Consider the following 23176-nt stretch of genomic DNA (forward strand, 5'->3'; position numbering starts at 1 on the left):
TCTCTCATGGTTTTTCTCCCTCTCTGATGACTTCCCCTTCAGTTTTCCCTCCCTTGACCTATGATCTGCGCTGTTTCTAGATACTTTCTTAATGAAATTTTAGAACCACGGATTAAGAGAAAATCCTAAAAGCCGCAGAGAGGAAACCGGTTACCTTTGTAAGTAAGCAAGGGGTAGATTAACATGAAACATTTTTGGAGGTTTGTGTGTTGAGCAACACTGGTTAGAAAGCTTCAGAGTTTGTGAGGAGAAAAATTGTTTTGAACCCAGCCTAATCCTAGCCAGTCTTGTGTTCATGTGACAGAGTAAAAGACTTTTGGATTTTAAAACATTGGGGTGGGGAATAAGTGGCTATCCACTATTTGTTTGATTTTAGGAATTAAATATCTAACCTGATAGAGTAGATGATTGAGTGGTCTTCCAAGATTTGACATAAATGATCTCTTGAAGTCTTCAAGAGAAAAGATGTTAATATTATCATACAGACTTTAATAGGTTATTAGCTTTTCAGAAGTTTTTTTCAGAGATTAAAAATGAAAAGGAAATCATAAACTGCACAACATAAAGTTTCCTAGAGTGATTAACACTTCTTGTTTGATAACTCACCCTCATTGACACTGCTTATCTTATCTGGGGAAGAACCAACCCGAAGGAATAAAATTAATTTTATCTGTTTTGTGTCCTGTTTGTTCTAAGATAGGGAAAGAGTCAGTGAAGCTACTATAGTTTCTCTTTTTTTGAGTTGGTTTGGTCTGGTATGGTGGAAAGAGTTACTAAGATAAAGATGTTTATGCCTCACCACTAATAACAAATGAGAATAGCCACATCAAAATTAAAGTTAAATATCCCCAGAAGGAAATAGAAACTCCTTTTGAAGTAGAACCATAGGAGCTGGATAACAGAGTTTAGCCAAAATTAGTATGAATCTGTAAATTTGTAAAAATTTTTAAATAGGCTCCCATAATGTGGATCCCTCAAGATTTTCAACATGATCCTGAGGTGTTTGGAGAGATGTGAGTCTTCAGTGCCTAGGACAGGGTAATGTGACTCAGGTTCAGTGAAACCTCAGATGGTGATGTAGTAGGTGAATGGGGCCATACGGAGTTGTCTTGAGCAGCTTATGGATAGCTTTTAATGATACGATCATTTAAGATTAAAAAGTGGGAATACTTTGAACCATATTCACCAAGATTTCACCCTTGAGGAATAGATTTTCATCTTAATTTATGGAAGGTTGTCAGAAACCTGGGAAATGACAAGTGACTGGATCTTTTAGTGGTTAGGGAAAAATCAGGAGATGCTAGAATCTTTTCTTTTTAATATTAATTAAAAAACCAAAATTTACAATTATGAAAAAAGCTTTTCCTGAAAACAATACAAAAATAGATAAATAGCACAATTTGATGGGAGGAGAAAATTGAACATATAATGGCTAGTATTTGTGCTTTAGCCAAAAGATAGATGTTTTGTATATGCAGTTTATTCCTTAAATATTAATGCCATTTGTGTTCAACATCTAATTCCCAACTAGGACTCACATATTCTTTGAAATAGAATTTGATTCTTACTGTCTTGTGACAAATGGCTTTTTTCTCAGAGATATTTTTATGAAAAGCCATAATCTCCTTGAGTGGAAAGAATGAAAGAATCAAGTTTGGCTTTTGAACATAAATTGTATAACATACCTCAAAGAAAATTAAATTTATAATATTGTGTTAAAGGAGGCAGATTCATTACTAGAGAAGTCAGTCTGGAGACTGCTGCAAACATCTCTTTGTTTTACATATTGTAACAACATAATTTGAAGAGCTTAGCAAAATAAATGCAGGAAGATAGATTTCGTTGTATCACTCTTATTGACATAGCTGCCCTCTGATTTAAAGGGTAGCAAGATTAATAGGATGGATGCTTGCCTAGAATAGAAAGAAGGGAGTTTTTATAAGGAGGATGAAAAGGAGGGTGTGATCACTGTTTACCCATAGAGTATGATTAGCATTCAGTCTTTGGTATTAATCAGCACCTCATGTATTATTGATTGATTTGGTAAAAATTATACAGTTTCAAGAAAGCATAAAGGTCTTTAACCCAATATATTTTGCTCTCACTGGAAAAAACGGAAACCCAAAAAAGTATTTAGAAATACATCATGAATCTCTGCCAGGTGGTAAGCATTATTGCAGTAAGTGCACATGATAATCAGGGGTGGTATTCAGTGTTATTAATTCAAAGTTTAGTTTCTCAAGAATCTAAAACTGCACACATTGGTTTCATTTTATCACATATGATAGGAACAATCTGTAACGATTCAATCTGTTGCCTTGTTCTGATAGATGTGTATGGACTCAGAAAAACATATGATCTACACCTTTGGTGGTAGAATTTTGACATGTAATGGCAGCGTAGACGACAGCAGAGCCAGTGAACCACAGTTCAGTGGGTTGTTTGCTTTCAACTGTCAATGTCAAACTTGGAAACTTCTTCGAGAGGACTCCTGTAATGCTGGGCCTGAGGACATCCAGTCTCGGATAGGACACTGCATGCTATTCCACTCAGTAAGAATATTCTATACATTGTGTTGTTATTTTGTCATGTATATTCTCAATAGAAAAAGAAGTAGCGAAATCCAGATCTTCAGAAAGAGATCAAAACTGTTCATTAAAAATAAATGATTAGTGTTAGCAATGATAGACAAAAATAAAACTTCCTCAGCAGTGAACTGGTTGCTAGTTATGAGACTCTTCCTATTAACATAGTAATTCCTAAGTAGTTACTACTTGAATACTACTCTCAACACTTCTAAGATTACTGCTTATGCAGATACTGTAGCTATTTCCTTTTCTTACATCTTTCTACTTACTGATTTCTCTTAGTAACTAGAAGATCAACTATTTTATTTTCATCTCTGCCACTCTCCATTAAGTACGAAGAATTAAGAATTGACTTTATAGAATTAGAATGTAAATTTATCAGCAAAACCAATATGGAGCCATTTCTTTAACCTTTTCAGATGTTATATGAAAACTTGGGCTTCTTTCTGTTAACTTTAAAAACATATTGTGGAATATTTTAAACATATATCAAAGTAGAGAAAAGAGGGTAATAAATTCCTGTGTACTTATTTATCTGTTTCAACAGTTAGCAATATTCCACTATTCGTTTGTCATATATCTATCCCACTTAAATTTCATTTTCTTTGATGTTTCTCCGATTTTTAAGTTTATTCTGAAATTGTATTTTGCTGGGCAAATTCCAGACAATGTGTCATTACACCTATAAATACTACGGTGTATCACTAACAGATAAGGATTTTTTCATAAACATAATTATGATACCATTGTAATACTCAACCAAAGCACCAGCAGTTTCATATTATCATTTAATACATAGTCTGCATTCATTTTGTTTTCTGAAATACTGAAAAATACCTTTCTATAGTTGGTTTATTCAAGTCAGACTCTAAAACAGGTCTATGTATTATATTTGGTTGTTATGTCTCTAAAATTTCTTTTAAGCATAACAGTACTCCCTGCTCCTATTTTTTTCCCCCTCGTATACCATTTATTTACTTGTTAAAGAAACTGAATCATATGTGTTCTCGAATGTCCCATATTCTTGATTTGGCTCATTTTATCCTTGTACTGTGATCATCTAGTCTCCATATTTCCTGTAAGCTGGTAGTTAGATCTAGAGGCTTGATTTTAGATTTTCTCTTTTTTGGGGGGTGAGGAATGCAAAAAGAGAAATGCAAGAATACTTCATCAAAGATGGTGTGATTGCAAAATATCAAGAGGCGTTTAATGTGTAGTTATCAAAGTTTTGGTGATATTAAAATTATTCGATGGGTTTAGGTGTTATCAGCCTGATTGATCAGTAGTGAAGGTTCTTGTCAACATTTTACCAAATGGCTTTTGCAGTCATTGATAATTGTTGTGTAGGGTTTATAAAACGGTGATTTTTCTAATTATGTTATTTATTCTGTATTTATTAACTGATTCTGATATTAAAAACTTACCTTCATTAAGTATTTGGCTACCCTGATATGCATACCACACAGGATAGGTAATATAAATGTTTGATTTTTTTTTCCTCTGTCACCTTTTCATATTAATGAGTTGAAGCTCCAAAATTAACCAATATAGTTTTTAAGCATTATTATGAACGTGTGGACTTTTATATATTTGATGTTTTTAATCCAGTGCTGTCATTATTCTTTTTGATGCCCAAATTTTTCTTTGTCCAGTAGGAATGCCCCCTTCTCAGTATACCCATACATATAGCTATATACACACATATGTATATTACATAAATACATATATATCTTTTTTAGTAAGAGAAAAATTAAATCATTAGTTCATACTGACATGACCAATTCAAATTAAGAATTATTGAGTTTTTAAATTTAATATCCCTTTGATTTTGTATTTATGTATCTTAAGGTTAAAATCCTACTTCCTAATGACAGTATTATATTATTTCTTATGTCTTTCTATAATAGTTACAGAATCACAGAACTAACAAAAATTACTGAATGTTTCAGGTTGCTTTCTGATTATTTTTCTGTTCAGGATATAGGTAGGGATGGGTAGTCAAAAAACATGAATTAAATCACTAGAAATACTACTACTCTGTGTGATCATGTCTCTGTGTGGTCATATCTTTACAGATAGGTTTATTTCATTAAAGATAGTTTATTTCATTGTTTTTCAAATTTCAGAGATTGCTTTTGTTCTTTTGAGTTAATTAAATAAAAGCAATATACATAGTTCCAAAGGCAAAACCGTATGTCAGTGTACTTTTGGAGAGATCTGGTTTCTGTCTGTCTTCCTTGCTCTGTCCCTTCCCATTAAGGTCTTTAATTAGCTTCTTTCCTTTGTTTCTTTTTGAAGAAAGAAACAAACATACACACATTCCTTTTTTTCCTTTCTTATGCAAAGGCAGCACCCTGCATTCATTATTCTGTACCTTACTTTTTTACTTTAATAAGGTATCCTAGAGATCACCTCTCAGTACATAGATAGCTTCATCATTCCTCTTTATACCAGCATAGTACTCCATTGCATGGGATCTGTCATAAAATTGCTTTTATAGAGGTTTAAATTTTAAAAGGATCATTCTGAATTCTTCATGGAAGTGACTACTTTCTCCCTTCTTTGCCCTCTTTCCTTATTTTTCAGAAAAATCGTTGCTTATATGTATTTGGTGGCCAGCGATCGAAGACCTATTTGAATGATTTCTTTAGTTATGATGTGGACTCTGATCATGTAGACATAATATCAGATGGCACCAAGAAAGACTCTGGAATGGGTAAAGGCATTTAGTGATTCTTCTCTCATGTCTTAACTACTTTAGGTAGAAGACTATATATAGCCCATTTTCTTTTCTTTCTAACCATTCTTCACCCTTTCCCCATGTCTTTAATTGAAGTAATTCTGAGTAAGAGGAAGAAAAATCTACCAGCTGAATTATCCAGTTTTATCTGTTTAAAATATACAAGTTATTATATTATTTGAGCAGAAAGACAATATGTAAATTTCTAAAGGCATTATTTATGTGTGTGCTTGCTTGGTGGGGCTTTGCAAGAATTAATATCTTAAAAACTGTCTGATTCTGTGTTTGCTAATCCTTTCTGCCTTCTGCTTTCACTGTAGTGACATATATTAGGCAGTAGCATGGTAGAGTATGTCTTTGTTCTGAGGAAGGACTTCATGTAACTGGTAATGACTTTTAAGTTTGCAAGCTCAGCTCCAAGTTATTCTCCTCATAATAGGGTGACTGGTTTGCCTGAGATAGTCTCAGTGTTACGCATATTGCCTTGGCATGGTTATTAGTAGTACCCCTGTTCACTCTCAACTGTCTTATTTTGGATAATAATTTACATAGTTACCCTGAATAGTAGTCACTTTGCCTGTGATTATTATACACAGATGAATGGTATTTAAGATGCAGTGGTTTAAAATACCTAATTTGAGAAATTAGATCAGTTTGCCTTTTCTTTTAGCTATTATAAAAATAGATCTTTTTATTCAAATAGTTCATATTTATGAGAAAAAACTTTTAAAAACGTTTTAACGGAAGATAGTACCATAGTTAAAAAGTACACATGAAGGGACCCTCAGGACTCTTCTCTCATATTTCCTACTAGGCAGAGGCTAGAGCTTTATTTTCTGGGGGAAATGAGTGCAGAGGTGTTTTTTCCACCATGCTTAAACTACTTCCCAGGATTAAAAGAAAAAAGTGGCAAAGAATGATAGTAACAAAGACTTAGTACAAAAACTCACTCTGGGTAAGTTTTAATGACTATCATTTGAAGATTTTAAAAAATGAGTTATTATTATATAGTAATTTGCAAAATTGATCAGTATAATGCTTTGTTCATGGTTATGGCTAGCTTCAGAGACAGCAAAGTGTGATAATTTGATTATCAAAGTAATAATATGCTCATTATAAAGCATTTGGAAAATATAGAAAGATGTAAAAAAGAAACTGTATCAAACCATCCAGATGTAATCTGTTATCATTTTGATGTATTTCCCTCTAGTTTTTAAAAATTTATTTATTGTAGGGGCGCCTGGGTGGCTCAGTGGGTTGAGCATCTGACTCTTGATTTCAGTTCGGGTTGTGATCGGGTCATGGGATCAAGCTCCACATCAGGCTCCACACTGGGCATGGAGCCTCCTTGAAATTCTCTCTCTCTCCCTCTGCCCCTCCCCCGTGCATTCTCTCTTTCTTTCAAAAATTTTATTGTATAAAATTTAACACAATTTTATATTCTTCTATTTTTAAATTTACATTAAATTGCAGTAACTTTTTTCATGATTATGGTTTTACTACCATGGACTAGAGGTATTAGGAGAAGTGACAAGTATGGATTCATTCCCTAATTACTGCTATAGTCAACTCTTATAAAATCAGAATCACCAATTTTGCTGTGTGTTCTTTAATTTTTAATTGATTAACGGTGAATTATTCCATGCGAACAAGTTCATTCATTAATAATATTTGTCGGACATCTGCTAGCGTCTACATTTGATCCTCTCCCTCCCTCCCTCCCAACATATCTCAGTAGCATCTGTGTGCCATGTATGTTCTCAGTGCTTGAGAGAGAGGTAAGATCCCTCCCTCGCAGAGGGCTCACGTGCTGGGGGGGAGACCTGCAGTCTCCCATTAAGTACTGTGAAGAAAGAACACTGGCTGCCATGAGAATAAGTCACATGGGAGGTCCCATGTAGATAAAGCAGGCTGGAAAACCGTCTCTGCAGGGGTTATCTTCAAGATTTAAGATGAGTAGTAGAGAACTAGGAAGAACCATGTTAAGAAGTGAGAGAGAAGAGCAAGTACAAAGGTCCCAGAGCAGGAAAGAACTTAGTGTGTTCCAGAAAGAGTTGAGGGCAGGGAAGTTGGTATGAAATGAGGGTAGAAAAATAGTTAAAACTCTGATTGTTCAGTGCCTTGTACAAATGCAAGATGTTTGGATTTTTTTTCTAAATAAAATTGGAGGTAGGGGCGCCTGGGTGGCTCAGTCGGTTAAGCGTCTGCCTTCGGCTCAGGTTGTGATCTCAGGGTCCTGGGATCGAGCCCTGCATCGGGCTCTCTGCTCCGCAGGAAGCCTGCTTCTCCCTCTCCCGCTCTCCCTGCTTGTGTTCCCTCTTGCTGTGTCTCTCTGTGTCAAATAAATAAATAAAATCTTAAAAAAAAAAAAAATTAGAGGTATTAAAAGGCTTAATGCCAGGGGCTTGATTTGATTGATTGAAATTTTGAAAATACCATTCTTTTGCCTAGATACACATTTTCCAAGTGCTTAATTTTGACAATATGCCTACAGGTTGCAGTGTCCAGAGGCTGTATGGTGCTTTAATTGAGGATTTTTATGGCAGAGTTGAATGTCTGGTTAGACTGCATACTTGGAAAGTTTTCCTGCCTAAACTCTTGTGGTTTTATTTGGAATTGTGGAACCTCAGTGGCTCTTTTGGCACAGTAGAATGAAACTAAAATTGCTTTCGTTTTTCTTTCTTTTTTTCCCTCCATCTCCCTTCCTCTTTATTTCGCTCCCTCTTTCTCCTTCTTCCCTCCCTCCCTCCCCCTCCTCCTTTCCTCTCTTTCTCTCTCCTTCCTATTTATCCCTTCTTTTCTACCCCCACCCATGTGCCACTTTCTCTCTCTTTGTCTGTCTCCCCCGGGCCCCAGGGTTTTCTGATACCCCTGTGGCCACAGTTGAGAACTGCTCTTTTAGCTCTCCAGAGCCTGTCTCAGTCCTTAGTCAAGTAACCTTGAACAAGTTACCTAATTTCTCAGTCTTAGTTTGTGTGTCTGTAAGTGAACATAATTATACGTGTCCCTGCTCATGGCTATTCTAAGAGTAGAGATGGATTGATCCTCCAGTTTTGGCTAGTGTTATTCTTGAGTGTCTCGTTTTTCACAAGAGTATGCCAATGCTATCTGCAGGTTCACTGATCTATTCAGTAATTAAGTAATGTCGGTTTACCTCCATCTTCTCTCTATTCCCATTGCAACTTCACTAGTTTGAGCTATTCATCACCTATTTTGGCCTTTGTTCCTAGTCTTCCTCCTCTTCTTCTGTTTGTTTGTTTGTTTTGTTGAGAGAGAGCAAGTAAGCACAAGCGGCAGTGGGAGGGGAGAGGAAAGAGAGAGAATCTCAAGCAGGCTCCAGCTCAACGCAGAGCCTGATGCTGGGCTTGATCTCGTGACTCTGAGATCATGACATGAGCTGAAATCAAGATCGGACGTTTAACTGACTGAGCCACCCAGGCACCCCTATTTGTTTTTAAAAGATTTTCTTTTTTAAGTAGTCTCTACACCCAACATAGGACTCCAACCCTGAAATCAAGAGCCACAAGCTCCTCTGACTGTGAGCCAGTCGGGTGCTCCAGAAACATATCTTGTTTACTCTGAATAATGACTATTACATTGACTATTTTATTAAAACTTCCCAAAGGCTTTTCACTTCTTGTGTTTACAGTAGTCCTGTATTTACAGTAGTCATTTTGTGTGGAGAATACAGTTGATATTACTATATATCTATATAGGCTATAATAATTGGTCTTCCTCTTCTTGTGTACTCCACATCTCCCCCCAACTCATTCTCCATACTGCAAGCAGAATACAGCAGTTTTGTGTTACCAGTGAAGTACAGAATTGTGTGCTTTAACATTTATTCAACAGATATTTTTTGGTCACCTACTGTGTGCTAGATAATAAGCTAAGTGCTAGAGATACAATTGTGAATAAGGGCTCTATCTTCCTAGAGCTTACAGTTGTGCACAGGGAAAACAAAGAAGTAGATTAACAACCTTACTTTTGGATTAGCGCTAATAAGATAAGAAAATATCTTTAAAAAATATAAACTCTGAACGCCTGGGTGGTGCAGTCAGTTAAGCCTCTGACTCTTGGTTTCTGCTCAGGTCACGATCTCATGGTCGTGGGATCAAGCCCAGCGTCTGGCTCTGCGCTCAGTACAGAGTTTGCTTAAGTTTCTCTCTCCCTCTCTCTCTCTTCTCCCCGACCCACAGCTTCCCCCCCTCAAATAAATCTTTTTTAAAATAATAAAATAAATAACATAAAAAATGTAAACTTGATAGGCTTTCTTCCTTGATTAAAATTTTTCCATTGTGTCCCTTTGCTCTGAAGATTAAGTCTAAACTCAGCCTGACTCCTAGGTTCCTTTATGATATGCCCCACCTTAGTTTTCCAGCCCCGTTTTTAGTATCCACCCTCACCTTGCCACCAATTCTTTGTTTCATGACCACTGAATATTAATTCTTTATAGATATAATACTTTTTCTTGCCTTTGGGTTTTTGTCCATGCTGTTCTCCCTGCCTGAATCACTCTTCCGTCTGACCTCCAAGGTGTAACTAACTTGTGCACATCTTTCAGATCTTAGTTTACAGATCATTGTCTCCCGAAATTTTCTAATGCCTCAAGCCCAGGTTAGGAATTAAAGCATATGGTTCTAATCTTCACTGTTAACACAATTCTAAATATTCATCTAGTATAATCTTGACTCTGCTTTTCAAAACCTATGAAAAGCTTAGCTGAAATACGTAGACTTTATTCAGGATTTCTTAAAGAGCATTCAGCCTTTTCAGTACTCTAGATCTCCTAAAAAATATTTCACTGGATTAAGTTAGACCAAACAGAAAACCTCATGTCAGAACTATGGTATATTGAATTGTCCTCCCATGGGAATAGTTTCACCTGATTTTTAAAAGCCCATTTAATTTTATTTTATCTTACTAGGTTATTGTTTATAAGCCATGAAAAGCCCTTCTAAGGACAAGGCAAGATACTATTTAAATTTCCACATTATTAAATATTCTTAGAAAATGCCAATTTTGGGGACACCTGGGTGGCTTAGTAGGTTGGGCTGTGACTCTTGATCTCAGCTTGGGTCATGATCTCAGGATGGTGGGATCAAGCCCTGTATTAGGCTCCGTGCTCAGCGTCCCTTTCCTTCTGCTCATCCCACTCACTCTCTCTCTTTGAAATAAATAAAATCCTAAAAAAAAAGAAAAAAGAAAAAGAAAATACCAATTTTATTTCATTACTTGGATGCTCTGTAGCTTATTTAAACATTCTATTTATTAACTGTTCTTCTAAAGCTTTCCTACTACAGTTAATTACTGTAATTTGAGACGGACTTAACATATAATTATTATGTTTATCTGTGATTCAGTAATGTGGGTTATTTGATTAAAACTGCACTTATGATGTGAGTTTCAAATGGATTGTTTGAAATTATAGACGAAATTTGAACTATTAAGATCACCAATTAGAAATGGCATATCTGGGGTACCCGGGTGGCTCAGTCGGTTGAGTGTCTGCCTTCAGCTCAGGTCATGATCTCAGGGTCCTGGGATTGAGCCCCCGAGTTGGGCTCCCTGTTCAGCAGGGAGTCTGCTTCTCTCTTTCCTTCTTTTCCTCCCCCCTGCTCATCCTCTCTCTCTCAAATAAATAAAATCTTTAAAAAAAAAAAGAAAAAGAAAAGAAATGGCATATCTAAGTGTAAAATTCCTGCTGATTTTTAAAATGTTTTTATTGTGTCAGATACTATAAAATCTTATATGGTTGTTCTTTATAATTATTTAAATGAATTATCTTAGGTTTAACATCTCAAGATCTGAGGAAACTTCAACTCTTACTTTTTAACTAGAGTATAACAATGTTACGCTCCCCTCAGAAAGAGATTACAATTTAAATCAGTGGATTGGCAGCTGCTTAGAAAGAAGGGATTTATTAGTATTGTGTCTAACACATACATAATTACATCAAAATTCAGCACATCTAAAATTTGGGTTTATTTCTGAATAACTTTTGGCAAGCACAAGGGGTTTAGCAGACTCCCCATATGTAAGCTCTGTATTTAACACTAATTGAAAATTATGTTTAGAAGATAGTCTGTCACACCACCAGAGCTTTATAGTTTGCTATAGAAACTCAGTTTATTGTAATAGGATTACTTTCTCATATCTGTATTATTCAAGGTAGCAAACATATATGAGTCTTCACCATTTGCCAGATGCTAAGTCAAGCATTGGTGATATTAGAGCTCTTACAACCTAGTCCCTGTTCTATAGTAGTTATGTGTTTACTTGTTTTGTTCCTTAACATCTGTTGACTGTATTTTCCCACATCTGTCACTGTTCATTCCATTCTGTTCTAACCATAATGGCAGATTGGTATAATTGAAAGAATAGTGAATTGAGAATCAGAAGACTTGGTCTCTCTTCATCTGGATCTGCCACTCATCCCTCTGCAACTTTGGCAAAATTATATACATAACTTCCTTGGGCCTGATTATTCATCTGAAAATGAGATTGGACCAGTTGATCTTAAGGCCTCATCTAGTTGCAAAATTTTGACAGTTAAATTTCATTCCCTTCTGCTATCAGGCTGTGAAACTAACATGAGGGCTATGTTAGTAATGTCTGCAAGATCTAATTTATCTATAAACATAATTTCATGAAAACCTTAAAAGCAAAATCTGACTGATTTTTAGTTCAACTACTGGAATTGGTCAAACATTGACATTATTGACATTGTTTTTTAATAAATAAGTGGGTATGTTTGTATGTATGTGATTATATAGAATAAATCCGTGTGGATTTGACTCTTTCAGACTTTTAACAATTAACTAAATCAGGCCAATTCAGCAGTACAGAGAAGATTTTGAAGCTAATGATTTGCTGTCATTAATGTAGATTAGTTACTGAGCTAGGAAATGGTAGTGTTTATTTTCAGTGTAACTGGGCTTCATTGCTTTCCAGTTAGCATCTTTTATGTTTGTTGTGCCATTATTCTGATAAAATTGAATTCTGTACTTTTTCCCCTCGCACCATTATTGTTAATACTAACTTTACATAATTTCCCCCTTCTACTCTCCCAGGGGTGTTTTTGCTTAGTTACAAGCTTATATAAGTGTTTCGTATTTTTAATATAAAATTTAGGTCATTTGATAGTAAGTATGAATTAAAGTTCACCAGCAAAAACAAACATGCAAGAACACTAAGACAGTTTTGAAAATGAAAGGTAGGGATGCCTGGGTGGCCCAGTTGGTTAAGCATCTGCCTTCGGCCCGGGTCATGATCCCAGGGTCCTGGGATCGAGTCCCATATAGGGCTCCTTGCTCAGCGGGGAGGCTGCTTCTCCCTCTGCCTGCCGCTCTCCCTGATTGTGTTCTCTCTCTTTCACACAAATAAATAAAATCTTTTAAAAAAGTAAAAAAAAATGAAAGGTAATGAAGTAGTATTAACACTACCAGATATTTATAAAGGTGCAGTTTTATACAGATTAATGGAATGGACAGAACAGATAGTATAAAAGGATGTAATGCTTAGAGCTGGTGCTGGCAACTTTCAAAAAAAAGGGAGGCCAAGAGACTTGTAGGGATGTTTACCTAGCACCATGACTTGGTTGAATTGCTAAAACAATCCTGGAGCTGCCCACTTGCAAAATTTTGATATATGAGCTCATTAATAAACTGTTATTCGGGTTTTCTGTTACTTGAAGCTGAAAATATCCTAACAAATAGAGAAATTTTAGAAAGCTGTTTTTATTAAACTTATATTCCTGTGACAGTTCTGAAATTGTATTTTTTTCCTGTGTCTTCAACTAAAGTAACTAATAATATGTGCATTGGAACATGAGCAAAAATAGAGTTGAGATTAGTTCATGAATTAATGCAATAATGTATCTTCCTCAGGAATTGAAATTACTTCAAAAATATCTCTGTTCTCCCTGCAGGCTTTCCTTATGTTACAGATTCTGGTAATCTCCCCCTATTGGGTCAATCAAAGAAAAGGAAAAGAAAAATAGTTGTCCTATTTCAAGTTTTAAAAATGTTAAAGAAAAAAATAGGAGAGTTGAAGGATTGTCATTGTGATTTCCTGGAAAAACTAGAAACAAGTTGGCTGTAATAGTTGTTGCATTTTCTTTTTTTTTTTTTTAAGATTTTTATTTATTTATTTGACAGAGAGAGGCACAGCGGGAGAGGGAACACAAGCAGGGGGAGTGGGAGAGGGAGAAGCAGGCTCCCCGCCAAGCAGGGAGCCGGATGTGGGGCTCCATCCCAGGACCCTGGGATCATGACCTGAGCCAAAGGCAGACGCTTAACAACTGAGCCACCCAGGCGCCCCAGTTGTTGCATTATTCTTATTTTGTATTTTCTCAGACAAGTGTTCTTTCAAAATGTGTTCGTGATTAACATATAATCTTGTTTACTGATCTGTTTAATTTTTCTTTGTGAGTCAGTTTATAAAGACTGGTTAAGATTTCTGCCATTCAGTTGAGTTTTTTGCCAGTTGAATCTAAAAGCTTTTAAAATATTATATGCTGCAACTCTCCTATTCTTTTCCCCTCCCCTCACAGCTATCTATTAGAAACCGTTAAATTGTAAAGATAGCCTTTTTTTCTTCTTGGGAAGAAAATTAATACAGAAGACTGTGTTAATAGTTATAACATGTTAGAATGAAAGCTTCTTCTTTGGTTTTGACCTTTAGGTCTTTTAGTTTTTGATAATGCCATTTTTGTTCAACCAGTTTTTATTTCGGTAGAATTATTATAGAAGTAATGCAATGTGCATAATTCATAAAGCAAAATTCAAACAATATGAAATGAAAATTATTTCTGCCAAAGTTGCAAACTAACCTAGGTGGCTGATTCCCTTCCCCAGAAATAAACCCTAGAAAAATAAAATGAGAGGCAACTGGCCTCCAGAAACTCTTTAAATGAAATAGAATGCTGTCTGTCCCCTAAATTACCTTGAGTTAATTCTTGTTCCTTCACTACAGAAACTAGCCTTTACAACTAGTGCCAGAATCCAAAGAACAACATTATGGCAGTGCATAAACCCTACTGGTGTTAAGAATTGGTGAAAATAGATGTGGACTGACCATCTACTCTCAGTAATCCATTTCTCTTTCCTCTCACCCGTCAAGTCCAAGAAGACTGCCTTCTACTTTCCCTGAAGTGTCTAAAGGTGTGAAACCTTTACATAGGGGGATGATAGTAAATAGAAGTGATTAACTGGTTCTTTGTGTCTAGGCTTCACTACCTTATGCCTCTTCCCCCTCCATTTTCCTTAAATTCACTGGAACTGATGCTACTTAAGTCCTGACCTTTGGTCCTCCCTAATAAAATATATCTTAACAGAAAGAATAGTTGATACCTTGAAAAATATTACCTCACAGAGCTATAACTAGACAGTTGAGGACTGCAGCTGTCTCAGAAGAAATCAATAACTGAAAACATATATGATCTAAAGCAGAATTATTACAATAGTTGAATAGTTGAACCAGGAATTCAAAACAAGCATGGTTAATATAATTAAAGATATAAAGGGACATATTAGTAATATGAAATAAGATCTAAAAATCATAAAAACAGAACCAAATGGAAATATTAGATATGAAAAATATATTTGAAATGAAGACTGCAACAAATACTATAAATAGAATGGATATGAATGAATTAATTAGTTGAAAGATTAGAATGAATATTCAGGGAAAATAGGGGAAAAAAAGATAAAGAGATAGAAAATATAAAAGAGGGGTGCCTGGGTGGCTCAGTTGGTTAAGCATCTGCCTTCAGCTCAGGTCATGATCTTGGGGTCCTGGGACCCAGCCCCTCATCGGGCTCTCTGCTCATTGGGAAGTCTGCTTCTCCCTCTGCCTCTCCCTCTGCCCCCCCCCCCACTCATGCTCGTTCTCTCTCTCTCTCTCAAAATAAATAAATAAAATCTTTTAAAAAAAGAAAGAAAATATAAAAGAAAAACTAGAGGATATGGAAAGGAATTGTACAAGTGCCAACATCTTAACAGTAGTAACAGAAGGAGAGAAAAATAAAATTTTAAGAGGGCAAATAATGGAAGAAATAATGGAGGTACATGTGCTAGAATTCAGAAAAGCAAAAGGCCTCAGATTGGTGGAGGAGCTTATAGTGTACCTGACAGGAATAATAAAGGGACACTTACATAGACACATTAAAGTTTGGTTAAGAATATCAAAGACAGGGGCGCCTGAGTGGCTCAGTTGGTTAAGCGGCTGCCTTCGGCTCGGGTCATGATCCCAGGGTCCTGGGATCGAGTCCCATGTCGGGCTCCCCGCTCGGCGAGGAACCTGCTTCTCCCTCTGTCTCCTGGCTTGTGCTCTCACTCTCTCTCTGTCAAATAAATAAATAAAATATTAAAAAAAAAAAAAAGAATATCAAAGACATAGGGAAAATTCTGAAAGATTTCAGAGAGAAAGATGACCTGCAAAGGGAACAAGATGGATGGATGGATGGATGGACGGACAGACATCAGACAGCAATAGTGAATGGAAAAAAAACAGTAAAGTTAAAAAGTGATCAAGGAAAATGACTTTAAACCAAGAAATTTATATTCTCCTAACTTTCATATGTTAGTATGAAATAAAACATTCTTAGGTATATTTGCCTAGGAAGGTTTGCTATGTGAAGACCCATATTGGAAACCCATTTGGAAGCAAGACTCAGAAATAAATTTAGGAGATGTTAGAAGTATATGATAAGTGGTGATCAAATTATCTTGAGAAAATTGATTGTTGCCAAAAGAAAAACACTAGGACCAAAATTCTAAACAATGAAAGTATAATGGGGGAGGGGGAATGGGGCACCATATATAATTCAGGTATTGTTATTGGACTTATAGGTGAAAAAATACTCTGTATTAAAACTTTTTCATTCCAAATGTCTTATAAAGGCTCAAGATGTAATGGATCTTTTTTTTCTTTCAAGCTTCCTTTTGCTTTCCTGTGTCATCTGTCACTGCCACTGTTTCTCACATCCCATGTCATTCCTTTTCTTGGATTCCTTTTTAGTTTTGTTTTGTTGGAATAGCTCCTCAAAGAATTGTTTCATATGCAGTCATTGATATAAATTTTCATATTTCTGCTGATCCAAAAATTCCTTTATTTTGCCCTCACTGTTGGAAATAGAATTTTAATTCTGTATCTTTTTATATTCCTCAGAATTTTAGTTATTATTCCATTGTATTCTAGCATTCATTGTTACAGATAAAAGGTCTAATAAGTCTGATACTTATTCTTCTGTGTGTAATAACCTGCTTTTTCCCCCTCTCTAGAAGCTTTTAAAATTTTTCTTTTTATTCCTGGAGTTTTAAAGTTTCATTAGGAGATCTCTGCCTCTCTTTTTCTATTTCTCCCACTATCCAAAAGTAGCATTTGGTAAGCCAAAATGGTATAAAGCAAAGAAGCAAGTACCACTTATTTATAAGGAAAAATTTTGAGTCTTCCCAGACCCAAAAAACAATCTCTCTCTCAAACTTCTCTGATATCTGAGGACACATCTTGCTAACTGAGGCACAAAATAAATTGAGCTAAAGCACAGACACTCATACACACAGTTCACAACTGTGGCGGCTTGATGCAGAGGCTGGGTGTAGTTCCTGGGGAAGGTGTGCTGTCTCTGTAAGAGCTCACTCAGAACAAACGCCGAATGCTGTTTCTGTTCTTCACCTTTTTTTCATAAAGTGAAAATCCTCAGATTTCTTTCAGTTAGCTAAAACAAGTACTAATACAGATCTTTCATAGAAGCAAAGTGGTGTAATGAAAACTTTCAAAAAGCGGGGAATACCTATATATAAAGGGGTTTTTTTTTTGTTTGTTTTTTTGTAAAACATGCTTAGCTAACCTAGGGTTCTTTCAAACAGGACACTTACTTGTTTCTTCCATTCAGGGAGATTTTCTTTAATTATTTTTTCCTCCTATGTTATTTCACCTCTCCTGAGTGTTTTTCTCAGGCAGATTTCTTACTTCAGTGGTTTTATCCTCTGTGTCCTGTAACTTTTCTATAATAATTTCTGTATCTTTTGCTCTACTGGTAGTTTATCATTTTTATCCTACAGCCGCTGACTTCCTTTTACTAGTTAGCTCATTTTTTTTTTTCATTTTGTCATCTGATTCTTTTGGTCATAGTTTTACTTTTTTATATCATATTTTCTATTCCTTTTTATGGAAGCTTGTTCTTGTTTTATAGATGTAATATTCTTTTTACTCTTTACGAAGATAATGAGTTTTTTTTTTTTAGGTTGTTTCTTTCTGTGATTTATCTTTTCCCATTTTATATGTTTATCTAGGCCCCTGTCTTTACACTGTTGAAATTTTTCTCATATGTGATTCCTACCTATACATTAGAATCTATGAATAAAGGACTACCTCTGTTAAGAAAGGTAATCAACAGTAACTTCCTGTGCCTAGGGTAGGCATCTTTCCCAGCTGGCTTCTCCCTTACATAAGACACTGACCAGGGATGTTGTATAAATGCATGGTGCATCTTGTCCACTAGGCTGTCTTCCCTAATATCTGTGTGAAGGTTTCCACCAAAATTTCCATTTCCTCAGTGGGTCCTTACTTAAGGTAAGTGGCTTGTTGCATTAGTTTATAATAAGTCATACATTTCAGGGGCACCTGGGTGGCTCAGTTGTTAAGTGTCTGCCTTCAGCTAAGGTCAGGATCCTGGAGTCCCAGGATCGAGCCCTGTCTCGGGCTCCCTGCTCAGTGGGGAGCCTGCTTCTTCCTCTCCCACTCCCCTTGCTTGTGTTCCCTCTCTAGCTGTGTCTCTGTCAAATAAATAAATAAAATCTTAAAAAAAAAAAAAGTCATACATTTCTGATATTTACGTTTTAAAAGATTATAGAACAGGGGTTAGCACACTTTTTATATGAAGAGCTAGGTGTAAATATTTTCAGTTTTGTAAGCCATACATACAGTATTGCAAGTGTTACCTTGCTATCTTAGTGTGGAAACAGCCACAGACAAAATGTAAATGAATGGATGAGGCCTGCTTTGACCCTAGGCAGGCCGGATCAAGCCACAGTTTGCCAACCCATCTTAGAGAATTCTTAATTTAAAGGCTCAGTATTAAGATGAAATGGAATGAAGAAATTTAAATACAATAAATTTTAAATACAATACAGTTATGTCCTCTACTTCTACCACTAACAAAAGTGATTTCATTTCTTTACTGTTTTATCTTCCAAGGTTATCTGAGGAACAGAAGGGCAGAACCTTGCACTTTAGAAAGCGTCATTAGGAAAATACCAGACTTAACCACTAAAGACCATGGCATGAGGGTTGAGATTATTATTAAGATTAGGTCCATGAGGGGGCGCCTGGGTGGCTCAGTTGTTAAGCGTCTGCCTTCGGCTCAGGTCATGAGCCCAGGGTCCTGGGATCAAGGCCCACATCGGGCTCCCTGCTTGGCAGGAAGCTTGCTTCTCCTTTTCCCACTCCCCCTGCTTGTATTCCCTCTCTCGCTGTGTCTGTCTCTGTCAAATAAATAAGATTAGGTCCATGTGCATGTGTGTATAAATATAAACATACTTGTGTTATGTGTGTGTGTGTGTGTATTATTTTTATCATATTTACTGTGAAATGCATTGGATAGTCTCTAAAATACTCCACAAACAGGGACACCTGGGTGGCTCAGTTGATTGAGTATCTGCCTTCGGCTCGGGTCATGATCCCAGGGTCCTGGAATCAGGCCAGTATCGGGCTCCCTGGTCCACAGGGAGTCTGCTTCTTCTTCTGCCCCTCCTCCCTCTTGTTCTCTCAATCTCTCAATCCCTCTCTTTCTCAAATAATAAAATCTTAAAAAAGAAATGTAAAATATATAATAAAAAAATAAAGTACTCCACAAACAAATTTATTGAATAGGAATGTGAAAGGACACATGAATTTAGGTAAACTAGGAAAAAAATAAATGCCAGATCATTTGGCTCTGCTAAAGTAGATAAAGACAAATGAAGATCAATGTGGCTAATGTCTCCTGCCATAATATTCTGGATTGATTGAAATATTTTACTTCAGTCTGATAATTGTTTAGCATTTTGAGCATATGATGATTGTTCATGTATAAAAGAAATGTAGTGTTGAAACAATGACATTGTATTAGATTCATGGCAATTATGTCATGATCCACAAAATTACGTTTCAACTAATATTTCCATATAACAATGATGAGAAAAATTTGCATTTGCTGTGTTAGTGTTTTGCAAATTACTGGATAATGCAGAATGACAATCACTCATTTAGTGGATTTCTTAGAAAAATAAAATATTATTAACTCTGGGCAGTTTGAACCATTCAGGAAAACAAAATGGCGTATTATACCCCACAATGTTTTATTTTTACTTGGAAATTGTGTCATTTCATTGTACGTCACGAACAGATATTTTACATGACCCTGGCCTTATTAAACAAACCTGTGTTTCACTTTCTGTCAAATTCGTGTTTTTCCAGGTCAACATTTGAATATTTTACCTCTACTATTAAATTAGAGCTGACTGAGATAAAAAATCAGTTAATTAAAGCATTGACCCTTCTTTCCTCAATAAAAATGATTATATTGCATACCTCTTTCTACTTCTTCCCTCATTGTAGCTCCTTTCTGGTAGTTAGCATTTGTTTATTCTTTCAACAAATAGTTGGGTAACTACTTGCCAGGCATTGGGAACTAAATAGTGAACCGAACTACCTCTGCCTTGTACAGCTTACATTCTAGAGTGGGGAGAATGCAATCAACAGTTATTTATTGTGTAATATAAAAGTTCTGTACTAATGTTAGAAGGTAAGTGCCATGGACACAGGGAGAGAGCAAGGGTGTATCTTTTATACAGTGGTTCTACTCTGTCATTTAACATGAATGTTGTCATCTTATTTTCTCTCTCAATTTATAGTTCCAATGACAGGATTCACACAGAGAGCAACCATTGATCCAGAACTGAATGAAATACATGTCTTATCTGGACTCAGCAAAGACAAAGAAAAGAGGGAGGAGAATGTCAGAAATTCATTCTGGATTTATGACATTGTGAGGAATAGTTGGTAAGGAGCTCTTGTTTGTGTCTCAATCCCAATGTAACATTTATTTGAGGATGTTGGTTTCTTCAAAAGAAGACAGAAGTAGAAGACTTATGCTAATTTGTGATGTCATGCATTTCAGTGTCAGTATAGGCTTACCTCGTTTTATTGCACTTTGCACATGTTTCAGTTTTTACAAGTTGAAGGTTTGGCAGCTTTGTGTTGAGCGTTTCCATTAGCACCATTTTTCCAGCAGAATTTGCTCACTTTATGTCTGTATGTCATATTTTGATAATTCTCACAGTATTTCAAATCTTTTCATTATTATTATATTTATTATGGTTATCAGTGATCTTTGATGTTACTGTTGTAATTGTTTTAGGAGTGCCATGAACTGTGCCCATATGAGATGGTGAACTTAATTTATAAATATTGTTTGTGTTCTGACCATTCTACCAGCCATCTGTTCCCTCATCTCTCTCCCTTTCCTTAGACCTCCCTATTCCCTGAGACATAACCATATTGAAATTAGGCCAATTAATAACCCTACAAAGGCCTCTAAGTGTTCAAGTGACGGGGAGAAAGCTAGTCCTCTTGTGCCAAACAGCCAAGTTGTGAATGCAAAGGAAAAGTTCTTGAGGGAAATTAAAAGTGCTGTTCCAGTGAACCCATGAATGATAAAGCAAAACAGCCTTACTGCTGATATGAAGAAAGTTTTAGAGGTTTGGATAGATCAAACCAGCCACAACATTCCCTTAAGCCAAAGCCTGCTCCAGAGCAAGACCCTAACTCTTCAATTCTGTGAAGGCTGAGAGAGGTGAGGAAGCTGCAAAAGAAAAGTTTGAAGCTAGCAGAGGTTGGTTCCTAAGGTTTAAGGAAAGAAGCTGTCTTGGTAACAGCTAAGTGCTGATGTAGAAGCTACAAGTTATCTTAGATCTAACTATGATCGTTAATGAAGGTGACTACAATAAACAGATTTTCATTGTAGATGAAACAGCCTCCTCTTGGAATAAGATGCCATCGAGGACTTTCATAGCTAGAGAGAAGTCAATGCCTGGCTTCAAAGCTTCAGGGGACAGGCTGACTAACTTGTTAGGTGCTAACGCAGTTGGTAACTTGAAGTTGACGACAGTGCTCACTTATCATTCTGAAAAGCTTAGGACCCTTAAAAATTATGATAAATCTACTGTGCCTGTGCTCTGTAAGTGGAACAACAAAGCCTAAAGACAGCATATCTGTTTACAGTATGGTTTACTGAACATTTTAAGCCCACTGTTGAGACTGAGTGCTCAGAAAAAAAGATTCATTTCATATTACTGCTCGTTGAGGATGCACCTGGTCATTCAAGAGCTCTAATGGAGATGGAGAATGAGATTAATGTTTTCATGCCTGCTAACACAGCATTCATTCTGTAGCCTATGGATCAATGAGTCATTTCAACTTTGAAGTCTTCTTATTTAAGAAATATATTTCGTAAGATTACAGCTGCCATAGATTATGAATTACTCTGATGGATCTGGGCAAAGAAAAGTGAAAATCTTCTGGGGAAGGATTCACCATTCTAGATGCCATGAAGAGCATTCAGATTTGTGGGACGAAGTCAAAATACCTACATGAACAGGAATTTGGAAGAAGTTGATTCCAACCTTCCTGGATGACTTTGAGAGGTTCAAGACTTCGGTGGAGGAAGTAACTGCAGATGTGATGGAAAGAGCAAGAGAACCATTATTAGAAGTGGAGCCTGACAATGTGACTGCATTGCTGCAAGAGATAAAGTGGTTTCTTGAGATGGAACCTACTCCTGGTGTAGACTCTGTGAAGATTGTAGAAATGACAGCAAAGGATTTAGCATATTACGTAAACTTAGTCAATAAAGCAGTAGCAGGATTGAGAGGATTTACTCCAATTTTGAAAGAAGTTCTACTAATGGGTTAAAGTGTTGTCAAACAGCATTGCATGCTAGAGAGAAATAGTTGATGAAAGGGAGTTGATGCAGCCAATTTCATTATACTTGACCCTTGAACAACAGAGGCCTTAGGGGTGCCAACCCCCACACAGTTGGAATTCCATGTATAACCTAACTCCCTAAAAACCCAATTACTAATAGCCTACTGTTGATCAGAAGCCTTGTCAATAACATAAACAGTTGACTAATACATATTTTATATGTTATATGTATTATATACTGTGTTCTTACAATAAGGTAAGATAGAGAAAAGAATGTTAAGAAAATCATAAGGAAAGAGAAAATATATTTACCATACTGTACTGTAAAAAAATCTGCGTTATAGTGGATCCGTGTAGTTCAAACCCATATTGTTCAAGGGTCAACTGTTTTAAGAAATTGCCACAGCAACCACCACTCTGATCATTTAACAGCCATCAACATTGAGGCAAGCCCCTCCACCAGCAAAAAGATTATGACTTGCTGAAAACTCAGAGGTTGATTAGCATTTTTTAGCAATAAAGTATTTTTTAATTAAGGTATATACGTTGTTTTGTAGACATAATGCTGTTGCATGCTTAATAGACTACAGAATAGTATAAACATAACTTCTGTATGCTTTGGGAAACAAAAGAATTCCTTTGACTCACTTAATTACAGTATTTGCTTTATTGTGGTGGTCTGGAAATGAACCCACAACATCTCAGAGGTGTGTGCCTATATTGGGAAAAGAAGTCAATATTGGTGCCTATGTATACAATTTGTTCTGTGAATGGATTTTACCTCTGAATTTTTCAATTAGTAGATGATTCCTGGTCTGGAAGTCAAGAGAATTGTATTTTAGTCTAGATTTTGCTACTAAGTAGATGTGTGAAATTG

The 23176-nt window shown here is 36.1% G+C and overlaps 1 protein-coding gene across 7 annotated transcripts in view; it reads left to right on the forward strand.

The window, feature by feature from the left end:
• The window catches only part of MKLN1 (muskelin 1), a 312186-nt gene that overhangs the window by 261672 nt on the left and 27338 nt on the right, over positions 1–23176 (forward strand). For all 7 annotated transcript variants that reach the window (XM_036078087.2, XM_078059570.1, XM_078059572.1 and 4 more), the window contains 3 exons: positions 2331–2552; positions 5175–5304; positions 20229–20376. In XM_036078087.2, the coding sequence (XP_035933980.1) occupies positions 2331–2552; positions 5175–5304; positions 20229–20376 (500 nt within the window). The remainder of the gene's footprint in view (positions 1–2330; positions 2553–5174; positions 5305–20228; positions 20377–23176) is intronic.

Source organism: Halichoerus grypus, chromosome 12 (genome assembly GCF_964656455.1).
Source record: "Halichoerus grypus chromosome 12, mHalGry1.hap1.1, whole genome shotgun sequence".
In the NCBI taxonomy this organism is placed as follows: Eukaryota; Metazoa; Chordata; class Mammalia; order Carnivora; family Phocidae; genus Halichoerus; species Halichoerus grypus.